Here is a 26,351-nt window from a genome sequence, read left to right on the forward strand (position 1 = left end):
GCTCCAATCGTAGGACAGCAGCTACAAAATTTGACCAATCAAATCTGTAAAGCCCAACGCATACAGATCCCATGACCTGCTATGCTGTCAGGAGCTGAGACAAATCCGCAGTATATGAAAAAGAAAAACATTTATGTATTTATTTATTTATATACTATACAGTTTGTTTTTATGTTGTTTTCAGGCCCGTCCTCTTCCAAATCTATTGCATAAGAAAATCACAATTATCCACATGCTTTATGTGAATATAGATATATAGATGCTAGTAAATATTTTATACAATGAAATAACCCTATACAAGTCAGCAGGAGTCAGTAGGGGAGGTTTGGCTATTATCGGCTTTCTCTATAGTCACCTGACTTCTGCCTCATTCAACATAAATGGACACATGGAGATACTGCAGGAAGCCAATTGTCCCATGACATGCAAAAAGCCCTTTATCATCTTTATGCAAGTCTAGTGAAAGGCAAAGCAAAAATGCATTTATCTTTTTGGATGTTACAGCTTTTTTCTCTCCAAGAAGAAAGAGTTTGGTTTTTTTTTAATGTCTTCTTCAAGTCTTGAAACCTCATTATCCCTTTCAAACACCATCTGAGAGTTGAAACACATAACTACAAAGCTGGTGAATCACCTGGGTGAGGTGTTGTGTGTACACTCTTAAGTATGTGCAGGAGATTAATTATTAACACAGGGCTCAGGTGACGAGAAGGTAGTTCTCACTTGACTCAGAGCATGCAGAATAGAAGAAAAATTATCATTTTAAAACATGAAACCATAAAAACAAAGGATTTTTACTAAAAATGCAAACAAGTTTTTTTCTCCCCAAAATAATCATCAACTCCAAGTTAATTTCTTAAACAAGATTTTATTTGGATAGAAACAAAACCAAATTAAAACATTTTAATTTAAAAGTAACATTGAGGACATACAGCACAGTATTAAATAGAATACTGCGTACAAAAAAAGAAGATATCTTTAAGATGCAGAAAATCTCAACAAGGCGTGAATAAACTTTAGCTTTAAAGTTCGTAAGGTCTGTGGTAATAAAACAAATAAAAACCGGTCCTCATCTCTTTTCTCATCTTTGAGTAGCAGCCATGTTTCAGCATATATTTTAGCACATTTAAGTTATTATACTCCAGTTAAATTATTTCCTCAATTTCACTCGAGACTTAAGCTTCTTTTTCTCACTGCACTTATTTTCCTCCAATAATTTAATCCAAAAAAAAAACATAGAAATGTAACATATTAACGGAAACTCTTACCCCAGTAGTCAGTATGAAATTCTAAAAAATAATATATGAAAAACGGAAGAATGGAGGGAAAGCAAGAGGAGAATGTTTCAGAGATATTTTGGTCACATTCGAACCAAGCCTTGACCAGGCGTTACGTCGCAAAGCAGCGTGGATAAAACTCCTTTAACAGGTCATTTCCAGCTCTCCAGCTTGATTTCACTTCAACAACGTAAGACAAGAAAGAAAGGTGGGTGTCTGGCCCCTGCTTTGGACCCACTTTACAGGAGACGTATCGCTGGTTTGATACCAACATCTGGCACACCTGGATATTCTAAAAATATATTATCATCGTGGCACTGGCATGATTGTTTTTTTAAGCGTCTTTCTTAGGCCTCAAATAAAAATCCCCTGGATGGGCTTCTGCTAGAGTAGATTTTCCAGCAGTCTCTTAGTATATCCTCCTGGTTGCGTAGTCTAACACCATGCTAGCTGCCCCGAGTAAAGCCGGCTCCTCCAAGTACGACACCAACACCTTGATGTTCTGAGCAGAGATGAGGGCTTTCTCAGAGACCACGTTCTGCACCGGAGCCTGGTAGTACGAGGCCAAGACCCCTGACAGGATCACCAGAGAGGGGTTCATCATGTGGAGGATGTTGACGATGCCAATACCCAGAGCTGTGGAGGCTGTGAAGGAGGAAGGAGATTAATTAGACTCTCTCTTCTGTTAGATATTCTGTTATCATGCTCTTTTAGACGTCTCACCTTTCTTGAGAGCAGCGTCAGCTCGGGGGTTTCCCAGTTTGGCTGCGTGGATGAGGTGTGCTGCAGTGATTGGCTCAGCCAGATTTATGTCCATCCCTTCGACCTTCAGCAGCTCCTCTGAAAGAAACAAGAATGGAGTTAGTTTACAGATGTTTTTCAGAAGGAAATCTGTATAAACCTGTATAAACAACAATAAACAAAAATCTCACCATCGTGCAGCCGTTTGGCCTCTTTCTGCAGAGCCATGCCGGACGCAAAGGCCTCTATGCACCCTCTGTTCCCACATGAACACTCAGGCCCGTCCAGCGACACCACAATGTGACCCAGCTCTGCAGCACAGAAGGTACTGCCATGGACCAGCTCGTTCTGATGGATGATGCCTCCTCCAACACCTGGTCACACAGACACAAGGTATTAACTTTCTTCAACCAAAGCAGTTTAATTTGAAAGAATTTCACAAAGCCTTTGTCATCTTGAGGCTCTGTAACTAAAACAACTGACACATCAACAACACTTAAAAAGGGGTACCCCAGGGCTCAGTGCTTGGCCCCTACTCTTTTCCTTATACACCACCTCACTTGGTGCAGATCCCACCACTGCTATGCTGATGACACTCAGCTTTTTTTTTGCTAGGCGCCGCCCTGTTGGCTGTGGCTGCCTTTTACAGCAGCTCTTTCTTCTTTGTCCGTTTCCTGTATTTTTTCGTCATCTTTGTATTTGGAGTGGATCATTACTTTGTATGGCTCATTTGTTGGTCATGGACACCAAACTTTTTGTGTCTTCAGCGATATTTTTACTACTTTTTCTCCTGTGTTTGTCTGGAGATCCTACATGTAACCATGGCTACATTGTTTACATGTGAAATCAGCTGTTAGCAACCTGTAGCATATTAATGCTAACCCGTGCTAGGCCAGATGTTCCCCACAAGGTGAGGAGAAGGAGGTGAGGACAACGTGCTGGTTCTCAGGTGTGAGCTAAGAAGTGAGGACATGGACCTGTCCTTCCATCCATCGTTATTGGGAACGTAAGATCTATCTCCAATAAGATGGACGAGCTAGCTGTGCTAACCCAGCAACAGAGGGAATACCAGAAGGCAGAGTAGCATCATGCTATTCACAGACATGGCTAACAGAGCTAACAGCAGACACCAAGGCCACATGTGAAGAGCTTCACCTGCTGTGAGCAGACAGGATCCAGGAGACAGAGACTGAACAGACTGCTGAAGAAGCTCAGTCCTGGACCCTGTGGAGGTGGAGGCTGGCTGACTGGACAATGATGGACAAGCTGTCACCATCTGTTTTCTTATGGAGCTTTTTACACTTTCTATACTCTTTCTTACTTTGGTTTTCTTGATTGCTGCTGTGACTTCAATTTTGTTGTGCTTGTTACAATGACAATAAAGTTCAATTCTATTCTTTTCCACCTGACGACACAACCGTCCCGGCTTGGATATCTCTGTCTGGCTGAAATCTCTGCATGGATGAAGGAACCTTCAGTTAAATCTGTCCCAAACTGAGCTCATTGTCCTTCCTGCTTGTCCCTGGGTTCAACCACAGATCAGTGTCATGATTGATGACCAGCTGACCTTTAAGGCTCATGAGGCCTCAATTGCTTGATCTTGTGGATATCCCCTCTATAACATCAGGAGGATCAGACCCTACCTGACACAACAGGCCACACAGCTTCTGGTACAGGCCCTTGTGATCTCATGAATTGCCTTCTTGTGTGTACATTAAACCTCTGTAGATTACCCAGAATGCAGCAGCACGTCTGGCCAAAACAGCCCAAAACAGCACGTCACCTCGCATTTAATCTCTCTTCACTGGCTTCCAGTAGCAGCTCCAATTAAATTCAAAACTCTTCTTCTGGCTTACATAACATTGACTTGGGTCCCTCATCCAGGTCTACACTCCTTCTTCCTACTTTCAGAGATGTCTGAAGACTCATCTGTTCAGGGACCACTTAGACCTTAATCTGAGGCTTCTCCTCTTTGTCCTCAGGGGGAGAAGGAGTCAGGGGGTCTCAGATCCAGCTCTTAGTCAATATTTAGCTCTGATTGTTGAATGTTATTCAATACACATTATTCTACATGGGGAAAAAACATTTTCTAACTAAGTTTACCCTTCTGTCTCTTTGGACAAAAGCGTCAGCTAAATGAAACTGTAGAACTGTAGCCCGTCTTTTTCTTTAACGTAGCTTCTTGTGAAATCTGTGTAACTTTGACAAAAGACTGAACAACCTCATGACTAAAGTCTTCACCTGTTCCTGTGATGACAGTCACAAAGTTCTCCACCCCCTTCCCATGTCCAAACTTCCTCTCAGCCAGAGCTGCACAGTTGCCGTCATTGTCCACCCACACGGGAAGGTGCAGGGCGTCAGAGATGGGAGTTCTCAGATCCACAGAGGACCACTCCTGGATCAGCTTTGTGGAATGAAGGACCACGCCTTCCTGTGGGTTCACACGTCCCCCCGTGGACACTCCTGAGAGGGAGAGCGTTTTAGACCAAAGTGTATGCCTTTATGAGGACTTGATGAGGATTGATGAGGAGTGTGTTTCTTCTTACCGACACCGAGTAACCTGCAGTTGAAGCCGACGGCGTCTCGCGCAGCATCTGCACAAATCTTTAACAAGAGCTGCATCCTGGCCTCGTAGGTTTTTGGATTGGGCTGAATGTACTTCTTGATGATCTTACCCTGAACAGAAAATGAAGGAGGACGTTGTTCATGTAGTATTTCAGTATTTCAAATTAGATTTTCACAAAGAGGACCAGTCGGTGCAGCTCACCCTCTGACAGATGATAGCCACTCTGAGGTTGGTCCCTCCCAGGTCGACAGCCAGAGCCGCCTGCGTCTCCAGGATGTGATCGATATCTTGGGAGATGGAGTCTTTGACCGGAGGGAAGCAGAAAGTCTTCTGGAGGGGTTCGTCCAGGTCGATGGTACGAAGGAACTTGAGGATACGAGGCACTGCGTTACCGTCGCCGTAGATTTTGGAGCTGATGGGAAACAGAAATACAGCGGTGTTATTATTCCCAGCTCTCTTAAACGTCTGCTGGACTGTTTTAAAGACTTTACAGACTGGATGGCTCTGAGCTTTTTAAATTTTCAATGAAAATGGAATAAAACTGATCATTTCCTCTTTTCCCTTATTTAAACCCAGAGCTTTAAATCTGTAAAGGTTGACAGCGATTTTAAATTGGATCAACAAATAAATTCAGTCGTTAAATCCAGTTTTTAGGCTTTTATCCAAGATGAAATCTGTTTTATTTTTATCAATTTTAAACAAACAAGTCAAACTTTTGTTTCAACACAATTGGGCCACTGTAACACTCTCTACATTGGTGTTAACTGGGCTTTCCTCACACGCTTACAGTTCGTCCAAAATGCAGTTGCTCGCCTCAAAATTAAATCCTCCCCAACCTTACTGACTTTTAAATTACATCTTAAAACTTATTTCATTTTTTGGATTTTAATTCAGCACTAGAGTTGTGAGATATCTGTCCTTTTATGTCTTTTATGGTCTTAACTCCTTTCTTTTTTTTGGCTCTTATTTGTTTTTATGTGTTATTCAATTTTTTTTATAGGTTTTATTGATCCTCTTAGTTGATTTTTACTGTGCAGCACTTTGGAAAACTTGATTGTTTTTTTAAATGTGTTCTATAAATTAAGTGGATCACATTATTACAAAATTGATTGAAACTGTACAACATGTACAGACTGATAGATGTATGAGTAATCTTGGAGTCTGATTTTAAAATAGTGATCTTTGGTTGGGGTCTGTCGATGTAAGCACTGTGGCTTTTTTCGTAATGGTCGTCCAAAACAAAAAACTGGTCTGTCGGGAAAAACAGGAGCCACCACTCTCAACCACAGAGCACCTCAAATTAGCATGTCTGCAAATCAGGACTGGACAAAACAATGGCTTTAGCAAACATGTACCAGCTGAGGAGGCACATGATGATTTACTGGTTACACATTTAGATCTGGAAAGAGCAAAGCTTGCTCCTACTGTTGTTTTAACTCTGTAAAAACAATGGAAAGAAACCAGAGGAAGACGATGTATAAAGACCACATGTCCACAAACTCCCACACCTGCTCGGGGAAGTACAGCAATAAGCAAACACAGCTGATACATTTGTTCACTGCTATGACAAAAAGCTGATGACAGACTGAAACCACCATAAGCCCTGCATGGGAGGACAGACCAGGACCGGGACCAGGACCAGGATCCTCACTCACAGGGATTGAGGATGTGTGCCCAGGCTTTAGCTGGTCCTGTTTATATAGACCTTTTCAGACTTTTTGTGCCACTTTGAATAAAATCTAAAGCCAAAAACACTATAAATATATGAGATGATTGAACTGCAAACCTAACAAACATCATCAAGCCAACCTTTAATAAATTTTCCCTTACCCAAAGTCCCAGGCTGGATAGCTAGCATGCAGACTATTTAAATCACAAGGATTAAAATCCCCATAAAAGGGAAATTGATTTCTTAAGGAAGAAAACAGAGGTGTTTTTTACTTGAGGGAATAAAAAAAAACGTTTTTCTTTTTTGGAGAGAAATTATGAATTTTCATGACTTAACTTTGACTATAAATCTCATAGTTATGTATCTCCAGCTCTTAATTTTGATTTTTATCTCATAATTTCATTTTTTTTAACCTATAATTTCAACTTTTTATCTCTTAATTTTGACTTTTATCTCATACGTTTGACTTTCTATCTCTTAATTGACTTTTTAATTAAAAATTTCGACATTTTATGTCATAATTTTGTTGTTTTATAATTGACTTTTTATCTCTTATTTTCAAAATTTTCTATCATGATTTGGACCTTTATTTTATAATTTTGACTTTTTATCTCTTAGTTTTGATTTTTTTAATCTCAAAATTTCAACATTTTATGTCAGAATTTTGACTTTTTATCTTAGTTTTGGTTTTTTATCTCATAAGTTTGACTTTATCTCATAATTTGTACTGTTTATCTCCCAATTATAAATTTTCAGCTCATATAATTTTACTTTTTATCTCATAATTTTGATTTTTTTTTACGATTATGAATTCTGATTACATAATTTAACCTTTTAACTCATAGTTTTAACTTTATCTCATAATTTTTTGACTTATTTTTTTTATTTTTATTTTCCTTAACTAGTGGAAATAGGCTTCCAATGTTATGGATTGTTATTCTGTGGCACTTCTTTCTTAGGTCAGGTAAGTAAATCGCACACCAGAGCCTAAAGTAAAAGTAAAAGTCTGGACAGGCAGTACTCACTGATGCAGCCTCCAAGTTTAAGACCTCTGAGTGAAGTATTTAAGACTGGCATCAGGCATTTTAGAAAAACAGAGAGATGGTTTAATTCTATTCATATTCTTAGTTTATCTTATTTTATTCCCTTTGCACTGCATGCTTGTTGCAGATCTTTTAAGTGTGTTTAACTGTGTGTACATTTCTTCTCTGTCACACTTGTTTTGGTAATGTAAACATCCATTTGTCACACCAATAAAGCTTTTTTCAAATTGAAACCGAGCACCCTGAGGTCTTACCAGGGGTATCTCTTTCCAAACTGCAGCTCCAGGGCGTGATAGATCTTATTCTGCGAGTCTGCGTCCCTCACGTGTAAAACATTTTCCCCTGAAAAAAGAGAAAGACAGATTCCTTGAACCAGTTTGATTTAACAAAACAAAATCATGAAGTATTTCATTTTTGATAAGAAAACAAAGGGGTGAATACACAATAAAAAGGGACTTTTCTGCATTCTTCATGTGAAAGAGCAAGGAGGCACACAGTGATGTTCCAGCACCATCTATGGGTCACATACGCACTTTGCAAAACTCAAACGTGCCTTTTATCCAGATTTCTGAATAACTCTGTCCAAACTGCAACTTCCTCCTTCAAACTCTGTGCAAACTTCCTCCAAAAAGCCAGAAGTGAGCACCACTTTTCTTTTCCGTCACACCCACCTGTTTCTCTGCCAGTTTGCCGTGAGCCCAGGTTGATCACAGGTGTCCCAAACGCCCCGGCCTCTCGTACTCCACAGCTGCTGTTCCCGATCATGCAGCCGGCGTGACACACCAGCGTGATGAACTGCTCGAAGGGAATGTGCTTCACTGCTCTGAAGTTGGGGTGCTGCTCGATGCCCTTCTTACGCATCACACGCACCATCTCTTTACTTCCTGTTCACACACACACAAACACACACAGAGGGGACAGAGTGTGAGGTAAAAGTGAAGAAAAAGAATGAACTGAAGAACCAGGAAGTGGAGCTAACCTGCGTCGATGTTAGGGAAGAGGATGAGGGTCTTTTTGTTGAAGGAGACCAGAGCGTCCAGCATCAGGCCGTAGATCTTGACGGAGTGTTGGATGTCAGTGGTAACCGGATGCTGCAGAGCCACAATGTAGTCGTGGTTCTGAGCTTTGTCGCCTGCAACACAAATAATCAAGACACAATCCGTATATTTATAACACTAACGTTTCATGTGGTATGTTCGTCATACAGCGGTGGCCCCACGTACCCAGCCAGCTCCTGATCACATCCATGTAGTCGTCTCTTCGATGAGTGGACAGCAGCTTGTCGTATGAAGGGCAGCCGGCCAGCAGGATGCGAGAGTGGTCCTCACACATGGCGATGAGGTGCTGCTCTGCGGTGCGCGTGCAGCAGGCGTGATAATGCGCCAGTTTACTGATGGCGTGGCGGATCGAGTCATCGATTGTACCGCTCACCTGCAAAAGCATCGATTGATTCACTTTATTTACAGTGTGGTCTCAGGGGATGAGGAAGACCTCTGAAGTTTTCCACCCCTGCGTCCTCACCTCTCCTCCCTCCAGGTGAAGGATTCTGATATTCATCAGCGCCGCAGCCGTGGCCAGAGCCAGAGCGTCGAAGCGGTCCCCGTGCACGATGAGGATGTCAGGGCCCAGCCTGTGGAGTACATCAGGGAGCTTCACCAGCGCCAGCCCGACGCTCTCCACCATGGCCGCCTCGTCCTCTCCTCTCACGATGGTGTGAAGCTTGGAGCTGATGTCGAAGTCGTCCTGCTCGATCATACGGAAAGTGTTTCTGCAGAGAGGAAAGTGACGGGAGAGGTAAGGAGGCGGCGGTTTCACGATGAATGCAGATGCTATGCTGCAGCCACTCTTACCCGTAATCGTCGATGAGGTGAGAGCCAAGCACCACAACTTCCAGGTCAAAGTCTTCAGGGTTGGATTTGAGCCCAAACATGATGGGCGCCAGCTTGGAGTAGTCTGCTCTGTTACATGTCGCTACACACACCTTCAGCTTTCTCTGACACTTCAAAAAGAGATAACGCACACAAACAGAAACCATCAGCTGATGAAAACATTTTATCCTTTTCTCCAAATACACGATTTCTATCCGTACCTGGTTCTCCACATCCATGCTCTTCCTCTCCATCTTGTCTTTGCTCCTTTGCGTTTTCAGATAGTAGAGCTCCTGGAAAGAGAAACAGGAGGGGGTGAGGTCCAAAGCTGTTTGTCAAACCTGATTTTTAAACCCACCCTCAGCTCGTACTCACTCGGGCCCTCCACATATTCAGAGGCTGCTGCATGAAAACACAACAGAGCTGCGCTGATGTATCTACATTTAACAACACGTGCTCCAACAACACATTCTCATGTGGATGGAAACATGCTGCGGGGCTTTATGTGGCAGGGCAAAGGTCACACACACCTGGTGCACTCTGGTCACATGACAGGTGGAAATGACTCTCAGTGGGGGATGATTAACTCAGAGGATGCTGGTTTGAATACCAGAGACAAATCAAGGGACGCTGTGAGATCTAATAATCACGTTGGTTTAATTTTTGTGAAACGCTCCACTTGTTGTAATAATAGTCATGACGTGTGCTCAAACACACGTGTGACAGGCTGGTGAAATCAAACCTCACCTGTCCTTCAGGTGTCTCTGAGCCCAGATGATCAGGGGTCAGTTTTCTGCAGTTTTGTGCATCAGCAAACTCTGCTTCAGACTAAGGAACATGTTCTCCATTAGGGGGCGATATGGGAAAAATATATCAGGATGTTTTTATGGCAGGCTCAGGATTGTTTTTCACATTCAAACTATTTGAACTAGGAATATTTTGGCCGATACCAAAAAAAAAAAAACACACAATCTGAGAGCCAAGGCAGCCAATGAGTGAATATCGGCCATAACCGATATTGATACAGATGTTTCGTGCATCCCCTCATTTAAACCTGTATTTTATATTCTCTGCTCTACTCCATCACTTTAATCTCGTCTTGTGTCCTCTGATGTGTTTTTTTGTAGACATGCACCAATCGGTGCTGATTTCCTTAACTTGGGGGATCAGCGATCGGCCCATCCTTACATATGAAACTGATCTTATAAACCTCCAGGAAGGTCTGACAGCCAGCCTCTGTTGCTTTTTGCTCTGAGACCTAAAATTTAGGACACTTTATTGGTTGTTTAAGTTAAAACATAAAGAATTTATTGTTTCACAGGTATTGTTCAATAAAAAAGCAGCACCTACAGCTGAATAACTGTTAGCAATGTTGTCGCACTAACTAGATTTTTTCTTCTGTCTAAATTCTTGCTTGTGTTGTACCTCACTTTAGACAAAAGCATGTGCTAAATGAAACTGTAGAGACTGTAGATTTTCAATGAAATAAGATTGGAACTTTGGAGGTATATGCTGTCTGTTATAGAGAATAAAAAAATAAAAATCGGTATCCGCCCAAATTGATATCGGCAGGTCAAGGTTTTTTAAAGATCAGTGATGGACCAGAAACTCTGATCAGTGCACCCCTAGCTTTTTCTAACTCTCAGATTTTCACATCCTGATAAATCCATTTATTCAAAGCTTTTAGAGTTGTTGAGTTTCTGCAGATTGTACAGAGTTTTAGGCTGTATTCAGACCAGAAAAGTCCTTTTGGTCCACTTGTTTGGTCAGGACCAAAAGCGGACTTTTTTTTTTCCGTTTGGTGCGGTTCGTATTCAGATTGTACTTTTATCAAGTGGACTATATTCTGTAAACACATCTACGTGTGTGACAATCAGTGCTCTCATTGGACAGCACTGACAAAGGGCGGCACACAGAGTACAGACCTGGAAATGGAGGTAAACATGTGTTTGTGCTCTTATTAGAGCTGCAAAATCATTTTCAGTTTCAAGAGCAGCTCCTTCAAAGCAGCTTAACAACACCGTTTACAATTTAGGAACAGGAAGACCAATGATCGCAGCAAGGAGGCGCTATGCTCTGCGTGTCCTGACCCACAACATGCTAGCTACAGCGTGGCTAAACAGAAGACGGAGGATCAGGTATGAACCAAAGACGGTTAGGTTACGGTGGCTCTATAGGCCCAAAAGGAGCATGTATCCTGTAGTTAGTTCAGATGGACCTTGGTTTGTATTCAGACCTGCACCAGAGAACCACGAACCGCACCAGAGTTCGTTTGGAAGCGGACCGAGACCACCTCAAAAAGTGGGTCTGGGTCCGGTTGTTTGGTCCGCACCAGGGTTCGTTTGTGTCTATTCACACCTGCATGAAAAGTCTGCACCAGCGTGGGAAACGAACCCTGGTCCGTTTAAAGTGGACCAAACAGTCCAGGTCTGAATACGCCCTTAGCTTTATACAAGCAGCCCATGCACAGTCCAAATGAAGTTTGGTGAGACGTTGGTAGATAGACTTTGGTTTGGTTTGTGACCTTTAAAAGTCCCATATTGTGCAAAAATCACCGCCAGCTACACTCAGTAAAACTGAGCATGTGTGTGCTAGTCACTTCACGGCCGACTGCTTTTCCAACTTTGGACAGTCCAACAGAGGGCTAGCCAATAGACTGGTCCTGAATCCAGGCGCATTACCAACCATCCTCCAACAAACCTGGGACCCTGGAAATGTGACTATTTTAAATGCTGTGTGCTGTGGAGCAGATGGAAGAGCTTTTCCTCAGTGTCCCCCCTGTCTCTGTGTTAGCTTCAGGATGCTAACTTTAGCTGCAGTTAGCCTGTTGTTTTAGCCTGTAATGTTACGGTAAAGGAGCTTCTCTGTTTTCTAAACATTGTGCACTCGGAGCTCGTGGCGCCGCTCTCAGTGACGTGGAAGAGCGGGGCGGTATCAGCGGTGGCTCATTTACATATGAAGGCCACGCCCACTAAATCAGAGCGTTCTGAACAGAGGGGCTATGAGAGCCTGGAAACAATGCTGCTGTGCTTGATTTATTGGCTTTTTGGACCAAAACATGTTACTACCATTTCATGAAGACATCAATGATCCAGATTAAACTGCAGGAAAGGAGCAGAATATGGGAGCTTTAAAGTGGAGAAGGTGAGCTCAACCCAACCAAATGTAGGACTATTGGTACCAGGTTAAAAAGATACTGATAAACAACAAAAAACTATGTGTCTTCATACATTCCAATTAAGAAGAGTCACATGTATAATGCTTGTGTGATTTATACTTTTTTTTTAACTTCTATTTTTGTCTGTTTCCTGGATTAACAGATATTTAAATGTGTGGCAGGGTTTCAGCTACATGCAAATGATCGTAGTGCAACGCCACGCCAAAATAAAAACCACCATGCCTTCAGAATTATGCTTTTTTTCCCCAAATGTTCCAAATGTGAATTATACTGTACAGGACTTTTATTTTGTACATGCAACAAAAATTGCCTTGACTAAAACTCACACTCGTGGTCAATAAGACACAGCTACTAGAAAAAAAATCGACTCTACGCTTACTTTGATCATCAATCAGTGTTTACAGGTTTGTGTTATCATCTAGCTCTATAGGTAACATACTCTAATGATGCAAGTCACATCATAAATATCCAGTGTGTGGGGAGTAAACTTTCGTTTTCTGCGCTTCATTGCAGTGTTTCTATCCGTATATGAAGTCAGCTTGAGCAGAAGTTTTTATTTCACTGTTATTATGTGCCTCTGTGCAGGGGCGTGCCCAGACTTTCAGAATGGGGTGTCACGGTGAGGGCAGTGACATAGGAAGGGGGTGGCCAGATTGTACATTATTACAAATTATCACCATTTATCTTCTTTAATTTCACTTTCTACTTTGACAACTATGAGTAACTTTGATTATTTAACCATTATATTCCAGTTTATGATTTTTAGTACGAAAATGTAGTATTTGCACCATCCAGTCCAATATTTAAAGTAGTTTTGAATAAAAAGATTTTGTAACTAGGTAAGGAAAATAATTTTGTGTTAAATATTTTTGAAGCTTCCACAGTTTGAGAAAATCCTGGAGGAAACCCTGATTTGGGTTTTCCGTCTGACTGTTCTGATGAGGGGCGGCCCACCTGGCGTTGATGAGAGCCTTAAGCCGAAAACGCGTCTGTTTTCATTAGCTGCTTGTATTTGCTTTAAATTAAGATCCGTTCATTTGTTTGTGACCTTAACTGACAAAGTCAATGTAAACACAATTTAAACCTGTTACCTTAAACTTCCTTTCACACATGCCTGAGCACAGTCAACTAGGCACAACATTAACAAGACTTTCTGGCACACCTGGTTCAAAGACTTGTCTCACAGCAGGGTTTTATTAATGGCATTGTATAAGGTGTTGTGTACACTAACATCCACGAAGGCTCAGGTCTTATCAAGACTCCCTGAAGGCTGTGGCATTGGAGTCAGGAGATAGTGAACAAGACACAAACACTTCCATCTGCTGCTCCTAAACATTATCCCAGAGAATCGAAGAGAAACTCTACAGATGAGAACACAAAGGTTTTCCTGAGTGTGCCGTACATGTAAGAGTCGATGCTGGAAGTCACAGGGATGTTAGATTCCTCAGAGGATTGAGTGTTTGGAATTTACAAACCCCCCTGAGGTCAGATTAGTCCACTGACTGAGATTTCTCTATTCTGCTCCTTTGCTCTCTTGGAAAAGGAATGAAGGGTCATTGACATCTGAACGAATAACAAACAAAGATTAAAGGAGGAAAAAAAAAAAACCCTGGCACCAATGATGAATTTCCTCATACTTCACGGCCCTTGCAGAGGACTTTGGTGTGAGCGATTCGCATGAGCTCACACATCAAAAGTCACACCAGTACGACAGTAATCCTTATTTCAACCTTGACGCAACACAATGGTCTGAGTTACAATGACTCAATGGGACAAAATCAAACAGGTCAAACCACTTCCACAATGAAAACAGTGGAAAAGTGAGACATTTGTGTCCTTCGCTGACGTCAAAACACCAGCAGTGACACGTCAAAGCTATGCTCCGCTGAAACTCTGTGGGTGATTGTTCTCCACAAGGAAAACAGACAGGATCTACAAATAAGATCATGTGAATACGTGACATTGATGTTTTTGGTGTTGTTACTAGAAATAGACACATCACACAGTCTTTCTAACACAAGACAAAGATTCAACAGCCTCCCACGTGAAGTACATCCAGAGGTCCACACCCAGTCCCTATGCAAAGCTGTTTCAGCTGCCAGCGAAGAAAGAGCAAAGTGGAAACAAGGGTCACAAATAAATCTTCACGATGTCAATTCATGCGACCTGCAAACTTCTTGTGAATAAGTCTGCCTGTACAGAGGAGGAAATGACCTCTGATTTACAAGATGTGGAACAGCGTCTCATGCGAATTCTGTGTGGTTTCATTGTTTTCATTAATAATGTGCTGTTCCCTTCATAGATACTTCATTTTTTTACAGTTTCCTTGTTTGAAGGGATGAAACCATGAAACCAGTTTTCCAAGACCTTCACACTGACTGGAGATTTCAGAAACATTGTTTTTGGTGACGTAAAACCACAGTTTTGTGTGGACGGCAGGCCTAAATATATAAAAATATATGGGGTTTTCGAGAGTTGGGTATAAATAATCGAATACACTTTTTTACACTGCTTTTGGCAACATAACTTGAACACACAGTACACGTGTGACCCAACTCTTTGTCTAAGCCTAACTGAAGATTTTTTATTTTTTTTTAAATTTATTTCGAACATGAGGTCAAAGTGAAATTTCTGTCAAAGACAGAAACAAATACAAACAGACATTATCTCATCACATATTCGAAAAGGAGTGGGATGAAGTATAAACTTATTAATAATAACCATATAATATTTTCAGACTCCTTAATTCTCTTCATTATGGTATCTTGCAAATATCATCATTTTGTACATTTTTTTTAACTTGTTTTTACTCAAACATTTCTTTAATTCCTCACTGAAACTGTTCCATATGCTCACCCCGATAACAGACACACAGAAACTTTAAATGTTTGTGCGTCTACTTATTATTTTAAAGTTGTCTTCACCTCTCAGATTATAACCTCCTTCACGGTTAAAAAAAAAACTCTGAATGTTTTCTGGTAAATGATTGTTTCTTGCCTTGTGCATTATTATTGCTGTCTGGTAAGAAACAATGTCGAGAAGTTTTAGCAATCTTGACCAGATCCAAGGTAGGAAAATAAGTAACGAAAACCGCAGCTATGGCAACTCTTTAGGAACATCCAATTACACTGAATGCAAAAACCCAACAGATACAGAACCATCTGCCACACATGGGACATGCCGGTCAAGAAAAGTGACGTCTGGAAACTTGCCTGCCATAAAATGACTAGTTTGATGCTGAACCAGAGGCAGTCTGTCGTCACGTTAGAAACTAGCCCTGTGAGCACATGCCATGACAAATCCAGAGCGGAGAAGATTAGCCTGCTAATAACCCAAATGCTAACTGGAGATATGCTCTCATTGAGTTTAGTAGAAGGTGAAGGCCACGGAGAACATTATCTATGAGAGTGGGAGAGATTAGGGCTGGGACGATATGCTATTCTAACGATTAGGTTCTATTACAATTTTAGGGTGCCAAATCAGTTTAAATTGCGATTCTTCAATGTTTACGATTTTTTGTTTGCATTTTTAACACCAGACCATACGAAAATGTTAAATGATGATGATGATGTCTACAGACGGTATCAGGAGCCATATCTTCCCATAAAATGGACATCACGTGAGTCAGAGGGAGAGATTTCACCCTCTGCTGGAGAAAAGTAGAAACTTTTTTCCAGAAATACACCAATGGATCATTAATTTAAGGGGATCGGTGCTCAGCCCATCCTTACATATGAAACTGATCTTATATAACTCCAGGAAGGTCTGACAGTCAGCCATTGTTGCTTTTTGCTCCGAGACCTAAAACTCAGGACACTTTATTGGTTGTTTAAGTTAAAATGTAAAGATTTTATTGTTTCACAGGTATTGTTCAATGATTTTCGATAAAATAAGATTGGACTATTGAAGGTATATGCTGTCAGTTGTAAAAAAAACAAAACAAAAAAAAAACGGTATCGGCGAGAAGAATCGGAATTTAGAAAAAGGAAACTATTTTTTGACAAGGAATCCTAATTTTGATATTGTCAAACAAATAATCCCAATATATCCATTTACGTTTTTTTCCTCTCACTCTTAGAAGAAATGGATGTCTATAGTCTATAATTATGGTCTGGGAGGGCCATATCCAACGAACCCTATTGTTGTTCATGGTTAAAAAAAAAACATAAAACAATAATCTGCGAGTATTCATTCATTGGATATTTATGTCATTAGATATTTAGCAGATTTCAGTACAGATATTCCTTTCAATTCCCATCCCTAGTGGTTTCCCAGGTACCCGACTACGAGCGGACTTGGCCTAGGAAGTTATCAAACAGGAAGATAAAAGAAAAGGTGAGAGTAGTTCTTATAGCTGACTTTAGCATAACAACGAAAAGGTTCAAGACAACTTAAAGCATTGCTTTAACCACTTTGAGACACTAGCCACGGTTACATGGGGAGTTTTTCCTCTTTCTGAATGACTTTTCCGAAAACACCAGTTTACATGGAAAGGAATATTCTAATCTCTGGTCTACATGCGCCGCTGTAATCAAACAGAATAGTCAATGGGGCATGCGCAGAAAAACGTAAACATCACAAGATTTATCAAAGATGGAGGACAACAGTTTGTTTGTCACGGTGTTGCAATACTCCGTATTGCGAGTCTTTCGTCCGTCCAGTCTTGAAATTATGTTCATTTCTTTCAATATTTGGATCAAAAACAAACTTTCCTCCAGTGCTGACGGCTCGCCGCCATTTTTAAAGTTGAGGAACGTCTCTAGTTGCGTCTTACGTCATATCTGAGCATGCTCTGAAAAAACAAACTTTCCGTCTGAGTGGATACATGATACCTCAATCTGTTTGGGGACAGGAATATTCCACCCTGTGAAACAGATTAAATGCCCATTCAGATTGGCTCTTTTCTTTCAGAATGAGGTGTAAACAAAGGTTAAATTCTTTCTGTCTGAGCAAATAAACCAAATGCAAGCTGAATATTTGGGTCCATGTATATGTGGCTATTGAATCATCAGCAGCACGTAGGGATGGGTACCTTTTACATTTGAAACGAAACGGTACCTGGCAATAGGTACTGGTACTCAACGGTACCAATTTTTGGTACTTTCTTTGTGTTTATGTAGTAAAAATATCAATTTGTTTAATAATAAGTTGTTGTTTTTTTTTCAATTTAACATATTTATTCTTCAATGTATGACCTTGCAATGCTAAGTTCACATCCAGCATGGAAAATCACCTACTCTTCCACTCTCACAGTCACAAAGATACGTTTAGGTACCTCAACATGGTACCTTTTGATTTTACGTGACTTGCAAAATTTTTAACTTATTTTTATTTATTTACGTCCAGAGATATCCAATTTCAGATTTATTTACTCACAAACTCAACAAAAAAAAAATGTTGTTGACACAGAAAACCTGTAAAGCTACTTTTTGTGCGAAGAAAATCCACCGGAGGAATTGATGAGGGAAAAAACGGAAATCTTACCAAGTGTTTTTTTAGACTAAATACGAGCCACATTTACTTGACCAGTACAGAAAAGTGTCTGTCAGTAATCACTTTCTTACCTGACTGGCAGACTTTTTTTTACTGAAGTTAAGACAAAAACACTTGGTAAGATTTCATTTTTTACAGTGTACCATCCCCTAATCAGGATGAGGTCTTGCTAGCATGCTTTGTTTACATTTTTTACAGTCTTGCACAGTTTCTGCAACTCTCCCCCTTTCTGAATCACGAGCATTCTTCTTCTCTTGTTATGTAATGTGGTTAGCATTTGTTATTAGATCATGGCCCATTCTGAAAGCGGTTATCAGCTGGATTCATCAGAGGTTATCAGAAACAACAGCTGCCAACTCAACCGTGATAAGAGTCCTCACATCAGGCACATCTGTCGACACCACAGACAGACATTTCCAGCATGTTTCAGCTCACTTTATCAACGGTATGACGGTAAAAGTTGTAATGAAGCAGAAAACGAACAGTGTTGAATGTTCTGAAATGCTGGAGAACCACAAGAACTTGATTGCAACACCGAAATAACTCATTGGGTTTCATGAGGATGTTGTTTGTTTATTTCAACAGGCTTCTTAACTTTTCTCATTGCTACCACGAAGCTCGCTAGCACGCCTTCAAAGTGAAGTAGATAAGCATCCTACTAACAGTTTCACCGGTGTGCCAGGTATGAAAACATCCTCATATGTCATACGTTAATGCTCCTCTGTTTCAGTTCTGTTAAATTATCACTGGTCGTGACGAACCAGTGAGGCTATCGTCTCTGTCGACACCATCTTTCTCCTGCCTCCTCCAGTTTAACCCAGTCAGATTGTGACATTTAGCTCCAGGCGTCTTTTTTCCTGCTTCCGTGGTTTAACCTGATTTCCATTCAGCCCAGTGTGACTTCAAGCATCACAAGACAGCATCAGCAGCCAGAGTAATGATACCAGGGGGGTGGGGACGCATGCAGAAAGCAAAGGCAGGGATGACACAGCAGCAGAAGGAAGGAAGGAAGGTAGGAAGCACAGCTACTGTACAGAAAGACTGGTGTGATGATAAGAGCGAGCGCGAGGAAGGACTCAGAGATGAAGAAAGAAACGCACATCAGAGGGAGTGAAGACTGAAAGAGGCTCCTTGACTCACATGAGGGTTTATGAACAATGAACCCGGATGCTTTTCCATCCCACGTCCCTGTGGCTCTCCGGCTAAAATCACCCTCTTCTGTTTTACAGTATTTTCTCTCTGGAAGTCCGTTTATCTTTTTTTACTGCTCTCTTTAGCGCGGCTGCATTTAGCGGGCATATGCGAGCCAGCAAGCAGAGAGGGGAGAGAAAGGAAGCAAGAGAGGAAGGGTGACATACACATAGAGCTGGGGGAGGGGCTGAGAGGCAGACGGGCTGGGTTGGCTTTGATTCCAGCCCCTGATTGGCCGAACGGTTGCCATTGAAAACAAATGAAGGCTGTGTCCTCATGAGGATACAACTTTGAGTGTCACTTTAACCGTGACATACGGCCTCACTCCACCCTTATCATAATTTTGAAATGTGTTAAATACTCCAATGTGAAGAAAGAGATATTTGGTGTGTGTGTGTGTGTGTGTGTGTGTGTGTGTGTGTGTGTGTGTGTGAAATTTCCCACTCACAGAGGGAAAGGCTTTAACATTCCTTTAATTTCATGTCATAAAAAAGTTTCAGCATCACGACAAAAAACTGATTTATAACAGTAAATGGCAAATTAATCAAAGTTTCATCTCATTGGTAAATGTTATGAAATACAGATGTGATCTAGATTTGGCACTTTCAAGCTCAATAAATGCCAATTAAGTCATAAATAGTCAATTATTTAGCTTAACAGATACAAAAAAATTGTAATATAAAAAAATGTCAAGCTTTTGAGGGCAAGCCATACATCCCTTCTCCTTCATCCACAGGAAACAGAATATTTTCATTTTGATTTCTGCTTTCAGATGTGAAGGACTCAAGTTAAAACTTTAATCCAACAGAAAATCATTTATACCACAAAGAGTGAACTGGTGACTGTAGCTAACGACACTGTGATGCTAGCAGGCAGTATTCCCAACAGCTCCAGTTTAACCATCTGAATAAGTATGAAGCATTATTATCAGAATAACTGCAACAAAACATCTTTAATTACTGGTCACCATCCAGTTTGAGATTTTCATTTTTTTCAAACTAACAATGAGAGCAGTTGTTGGTGTGCAAAGGAAACTTGAACACGCAGAAACGAGATACTGTGCCAGTGTTTTCATGTGATGTTTGACTGGAGATCTGCGTTTGAGCTAACCTTGCAGAGCAGACGGACCTGCCTGATTCAGTTTCTGAACTCCTGCAGGTCCATCTCTCCAGGCTCCAATGACCAACGATTTCACTCGGCTAAATTCTGACCGGCCCAATCAGGGAAGAGAGGCGGGAGCTGTGGGAGCAGACGTGACGTCAGCAGACTTTTGTACTTGTCAGCGTTCCTTTGATTCTTAAGTTAAATTTATAAAAACGGAAGCTGTCGTGTAACGCCTTATTCACAGCTGTTTCTCGTGATTCAGTAGTTGTTCATCTATTGTTTCTTAGAAGCAGCGGCTCACATAAGCTACATCATACCGTGGCTTGATGCGGATTGGTCCGTGGTGAGTGTGTTAATCAGAACGGTCGTCCAATCACCAGCTGCTGATTTTTTTAAAAGTCCCGCCTCTGAAAACAAACCTGAAGAGCTGCTACCCAGATGGACTAGTGAAATAATTCTGTGGCGGATAAATGAAACTGTCCGTCTAACGTGATAGGTTACGTTTGAGCCGTCGTTTAGGAAAACTTGCTAATGCATCAAAATGAAAAATTAAGGCATGGTACTTCGATGTAGAGACATAGACTGTGAAAAAAACTGGACGTTGCCACAAAAGCTGCTCCTCCTGGTGGCTGGCTGCAGTATAGGTCAAAAAATCTGTCTCCCCAGTCATTCCAGATGGACTGTGGTCAAACTTTAAAAAATTAATCCACCTGGTAGAAATGTTTCTCATGTCTGATTGTTGTGGTGATTTGATGATATCGTTTGGCTGTCTTGTATCCAAGTCCTCTTTTTTTCTGAAAAGTTTGTTTTCATTAGTTATAAGAGGTTAAAAACGAGACTTCACATCACGTTTAACGATGATTGACAGCTGACATTCTTGTGTATTTTTTCAGGGATTGTAAAATATGTCTGGAGGTAGAGTCAAGAAGTGATTAGACTCTCAAAAGAAAAAAATATAATTATTATTTTTGTCACCCAGCTCCACTCAGATTTTCCCAGAATCCCTCACAGTCTCTTCAGACTCTGGCTGCGCCTGTGACGGGGGAATTTGGATTAAAAACCGTAAAATGGTGAATGGTGGAGCCACGCTGTCCACTCTATATACAGTCTATGTGTAGAACAACCATACTTAGCTTTTTTTTACAGAACACAGCATCCTACTGTAATTCTTCAGGGACATATGGTGTAAAAAAGTGAAAACAAACAAATTATTGACAATTTTTCGGCTCAGCGTTAGCAACCATGTGGCTTAAATGTCAGTCAAAAGAGACCAACACCCAAACATGTATACATTTATGCTCTACGATCTTCTTCGCTAGGCGTTCAATATGACCTAACATACATAAACAACATCAAGCACAGTTTCTGGAGTTCAAAAAACGAAGAAATATCCACACACATCCCAAAAGCTCAGGGATGCAGGTTCACGTAATATGCCCTGCAACTCAGAAACTTCATTTCCCATCCTGCCTCACTGGAGCTGTTTCTGATGAGCCTTGCAGCACACTGGATTGATTCATTTACTTTTCAGCTCAGGATAATACAGGTCTGTTAAAGCTGTGATCCAGTATAAGAAGAAATAAACACTTCAATAAAAGAGAAAAATCTTAAGAAAGTGACAACCTAATACAGTGTGTAATATAGGGCTGCAATGATGATAAAATCAATAAAAATCGATTAGCAAAAGCGTCAACGTTTTTCCATAATTATTTATTTCACTATTCATACTTCATAAATCTATATTTTTGAGCAATCAACAGTCATCAACCCCAAATAACAACACACGTTTGGTTTTGCCAATTTTACTACTGTGCATTCTCATCCTTTTTTTCGATGCATCAATTAATCGTAAATATAATCATCAGAGTAATCGATTACTAAAATAATCGTCAGAGTAATCGATTACTAAAATAATCGTTAGTTGCAGCCCGACTCTAATATTTACTTCTGTAGTCTCGTACTATCTCATGAGAGCTGTAAAACACAGGACAAAAGAAAAAACAAGTATCGGATCAGGACTTGGGTTTGGTGGATTTTAATTAGTAAAACTGGGTTGGTATGCTAGTTCTAAAGTTCTTCATAAACTAAAAAGAGTTTAGGGAAAGTCTACAGTGGGATTATTTTAGCAACCAAGTCACGATATTTGTCTGGATTTTTTTTTATGATTATGACTAACACAACAGAACCACCCTAAGCTAACAACAGACGGTTTAAAAAAAATTCACGGTTTTGACTCTGAATGGAACAAAATGCATGACTTGCAACTGCAAATAAAACAGAGATCAGCTCCCTATTCTGAACTCTGCTTACGGCTTTCCATCATCCACGCACAGCCAGAAAAACCTGTACGGCTCAGGTATCCAGATTATTTCCCCTTCCTCTCCTCTCAGTGCTGTCAGGGGTATGTTATCAGGACAGAGTCAGCTTCAAGGCATTCTTCTCTTTCTGGTTTTCACACCCCACCTTTTCTACGCCTTTCTCAGTGGGGCTTAAGTTACCGGTAACAGGAGCCAGAAAATCTAGCATGTCCAGTTTTACAATAAAAATAGATACCCCTTTGGTTTTTTTCTCTTTAAGCTGAAACCTTTTTGTTTTGGAAAGTTTTGGCCTGACTGAGCTGGTTTCAATTCACAGCTGAGGTCAAACATCAGATTTTGGACTCTTCTGTTTTGCTAAACTGAAGTTTTTGAATGTAAGGAAAGGATTTATTATTGTGCAGTCATAGCTTTTTATTTTGTTAATCATCTCAGGAACAATCAGCCTCAGTCCAGACCTGGACACTCCCACAAACCAACACAGATAAGCAACAGTCACAGTTGAACATTGGCCTCGGCTTTACTGACACACTGTATCCCTTCGTCTGATTGGTCGGGAGTCTCTAACTGCCCCAAATAACTCACCCTGATCAGACACAGCTGAGGTCACGGGTCAAATAATAACACAACTATAAAACCGATGCAGCCAATAGCAGCGTGCCACGTCTCTGATTCTCTGTGTATTCAGGAAGTTCAGGGACCTGAAGGACAGCTTGTTTCCTCTATAAACCAAAAAAGGTACCAGGTGGTTAACACTTCACTTTCCAAAAGGGATTTCTTTCAAAGGAGGAAACCTCACAAAGAAGTGAAAGGAGAGTTTAATGATTCATGTACATGCCATAAAACTAACTAATAAAATAAATCTTTATTAACTTTTATAACACAGACTCCTGCCCTATCAAAATAAAAGTTCCTCGAGATTGACTCAAAAAACTGCTGATTGCATATTCCATCCTTAATTCAAGTATAAATAAAAGTACAAGTTAAATGTTATAATAAACAAAGCAAAATGATGAATTTTTCATCTGTTTTCTATATTTATTTGTCGAGCAACCCTGAGGTGACTTAGCAAGGATAACGATGGTAGCAGTGGCAGCACATTAATTTAGGAAACAGCCTTTTTTGGTTCTTTTTCTCTCTTTTTTGGACTTGCCTGTTTGTGTTTTCCCACAACAAGGGGTCACTGGTCTCTAAAACTAAGATTTTCCGATTTTCTGCTGAACCCTTATTTTGTAAGAACTTGTTACATAATGCACAAAGTTTATTACATATTGCGTTTAAGAATTTTATTACAAAATGCAGCGTTATTACATAATGAGGTGAATATTTATTAGATTATTACATATTGGGGTGTTATTATATAATGTGGTGTTACACTCCTGCATCAGACTTTTGTGATTTGCTCGTTAAATGACTGGATCTGCTCATTGTTTAAAGACCGGATCCATATGTAATAGGCTTTTGCAGCACAGGAGGTCCTCGACTAACATAGTTCTCAACTTACGTTGTTTCGGAATAATAAGAATGATCTTTTTCAGTCATATTTTGTCTGCAACCTCATTCTGTTATGAGAAAAAAATGTGAAAATCGTATCAAATCGTGACCATCCCTGGTTTTCTCATGTTATTTCTGAGGTTACCATGGAGGCTTTTGTTAATATTTTACATTACAACAGGGGGCTGCTGATATGAATAAAAAATTACTTCACAATCTGATAAAAGTGGCATTAATTATTTTTTTATTATTAAACAACTGATTGATATTAGAAAAACTCATCTATCGTATACTCCTGTTCTGCTTTCAAGTTATGAGGAACTGATGTTCTGCTGTCACTGTTTCTACTTCACCTTAAAGGATCTTAATTATCAGCCTGTGTCCCAACTAGTGGAGACGCCTCAGTCAGCTATACAATGTAACGTATGTATGCCTACCACACCCTGATATATAACACACATATTTATATAATGCATGTACAGACATATGTGGACTAACCTGTATATATGGGGAGGGTATGTCAATGTTGGAAGCGCTTCAACAAGCAATTTAAGAAACCAAAGCTGCACAAACTGAACGACTCCAGGTGTTCACACAGCCCGGACATCCTCATTTACAAAAGGCCACGTCAAAGTAGACCAAACACGGATCTGATGGCGTGTGTCTACCGTTAACCATCTGTAGATAAAATGTGTTTGCAAAAGGGCAAACACATCTTCAACCAAGAGAGGTGCCCACAATGACTCTGAATAGGTGTGTCATAAAACCACTTCAAACAGTTACTGTGAACCTGTGCGACTGAACGTCAGATTTGATTAGTCTAAAACAGCCGTCTGATTTGTTGTAAGAGCATAACAAAAATGAAAATTTGATTTCTCCTCCTCTGAGCCTTACTACTTTAAAACAAACCTTCTTGACATAACATTTCAGAACTGATATCTCTTAAAGTCAGCCTGTAAAGAGCCTGGCTTTGAGATAACACTGACAACAGAGTGGACGACTGACAGGTCTTGGCAGAGCATTTGTCTGTTAATGACACAGTGCCATCTAATGACCATTAGGACACAGTTAACTAAAGGTTTTTTTTTTTCCAAACTTGACTATAAATACAAATATATCTAATTATTTATATGAGAATAAATAGGAGATTTTTAGATGGAGCATTTTACAAACATCAATCAGTTAAATTAAGCAAGGGCAGAAAACACTTGTTATCGTTCAGCAGTATTTCTATGAATTAATTTTAGTTATTTGTGTTTTTGTTCTATTAATTATTTTAAGGTTTTTTTTTTCTAGAAAAACGTGGAAAAATATACATACATTTCACATTTATTTGAAAAAAAAAAAAAAACAATCGTGGGAAAACTTTTTCACTAAAATTGTTCCCTAATATTTTATTACTCTACTGTTTTGTACAGGTTCAGTACTGTGTGTACTACAGGCTACAGAGAAGATGTTAGCGGTGCGTGATGACGTAGTCATACGCGGCTGAGTGACAACTGCATTAGCTGCCGCCTGGGACAAGAAAGTAATGGGAAGCTGAGGATGATGCATCAGAAACACAGTCTCTCAGATCCCGTTAAAATCAAATGTGAGGTGTTTTCATTACAATGAAAGCAAGGTGAGATTTCTCAAAACATAAGCACAAGTTTCCAACCAGAAGATGTTCGCTGTAGACACTATCTGTAAATCTGGAGTTCCGTCACAGACCTCCTTCGCTTCACTTCTTCGCGTGTCTGACGCGGTAGCAGCCCTCCAACAGACAGTCATACAGCGTCCTCATAATACGCTTCAGTTAAAACTTTACATTAAGCTTTCTGCAAATGAAGTCTGTCCCATTCACTCTGTCCCACAAGGCTCCTCGAACAACATCGCTCACGCCCCATAGAAAGCGATAGTAAACGAACGGACTTCGCGTCCACTGTCGCCGCCCTGTGAGGGTACGCTGACCGACTGCTCCCTGACTTTAGCCACAAAGTTATGCTAGGACTAGCTGGCCCATTGTCAAACCAGAGATGTCAAACACCACCACACCACTACCATACACCACTTTAGAAGTTTCAACGCAGAATACAATCAGTATTAATGTCCAAATCATCCCCAAACACAAACTGTGAACACTGTGAGTAACGGGAGCGGTTAAAGTGAGCTAACGTTAGCCGACAAACCTCACCTCGCGTTGAGCTGAAGTTATGAAGCTAACATTAACTAGAGCTTTGTTTGAGACAAGTTTTTAACATTTATTACCTTAAATTTCCCAGAAGTCCTCTCTTTATGTCATGCCGAAACCATCGATGGTTACAGGGACTTCTTTAATATTTGCTTTCAGCAAATATCCAGCTCGCTGCGGTTACCAGCAGAGCTTTATTGGGCATCTGGGCTGCCAGGCGAAGCGGCTTCGTTTTGTGAAGTGTA

General features: G+C 40.5%; 1 protein-coding gene across 2 annotated transcripts; it reads right to left on the reverse strand.

The window, feature by feature from the left end:
* Positions 1-845: 845 nt before the first annotated feature.
* On the reverse strand, positions 846-26,351 carry gne (glucosamine (UDP-N-acetyl)-2-epimerase/N-acetylmannosamine kinase). 2 transcript variants are annotated; one of them, XM_074663355.1, is made up of 14 exons: positions 26,184-26,351; positions 9,383-9,454; positions 9,144-9,292; positions 8,815-9,061; positions 8,517-8,724; positions 8,273-8,425; positions 7,965-8,177; positions 7,548-7,635; positions 4,783-4,993; positions 4,562-4,691; positions 4,257-4,478; positions 2,207-2,389; positions 1,998-2,114; positions 846-1,919 (listed from the first exon to the last, which is right to left on the reverse strand). In XM_074663355.1, exons 2-14 carry the CDS (start codon positions 9,413-9,415, stop codon positions 1,684-1,686), a joined length of 2,190 nt encoding a protein of 729 aa, XP_074519456.1. In that variant the 5' UTR covers positions 9,416-9,454; positions 26,184-26,351; the 3' UTR covers positions 846-1,683. The 2 variants fall into 2 exon arrangements, with proteins under 2 accessions (XP_074519456.1, XP_074519448.1); XM_074663347.1 differs by lacking the exon at positions 26,184-26,351 and adding an exon at positions 18,973-19,165.

The sequence above is a fragment of the Halichoeres trimaculatus genome, unplaced genomic scaffold (genome assembly GCF_033239565.1).
Source record: "Halichoeres trimaculatus isolate MK-OKI-2021-1 unplaced genomic scaffold, fHalTri1.1 fHalTri1_scaffold_2, whole genome shotgun sequence".
Lineage (NCBI taxonomy): Eukaryota > Metazoa > Chordata > Actinopteri > Labriformes > Labridae > Halichoeres > Halichoeres trimaculatus.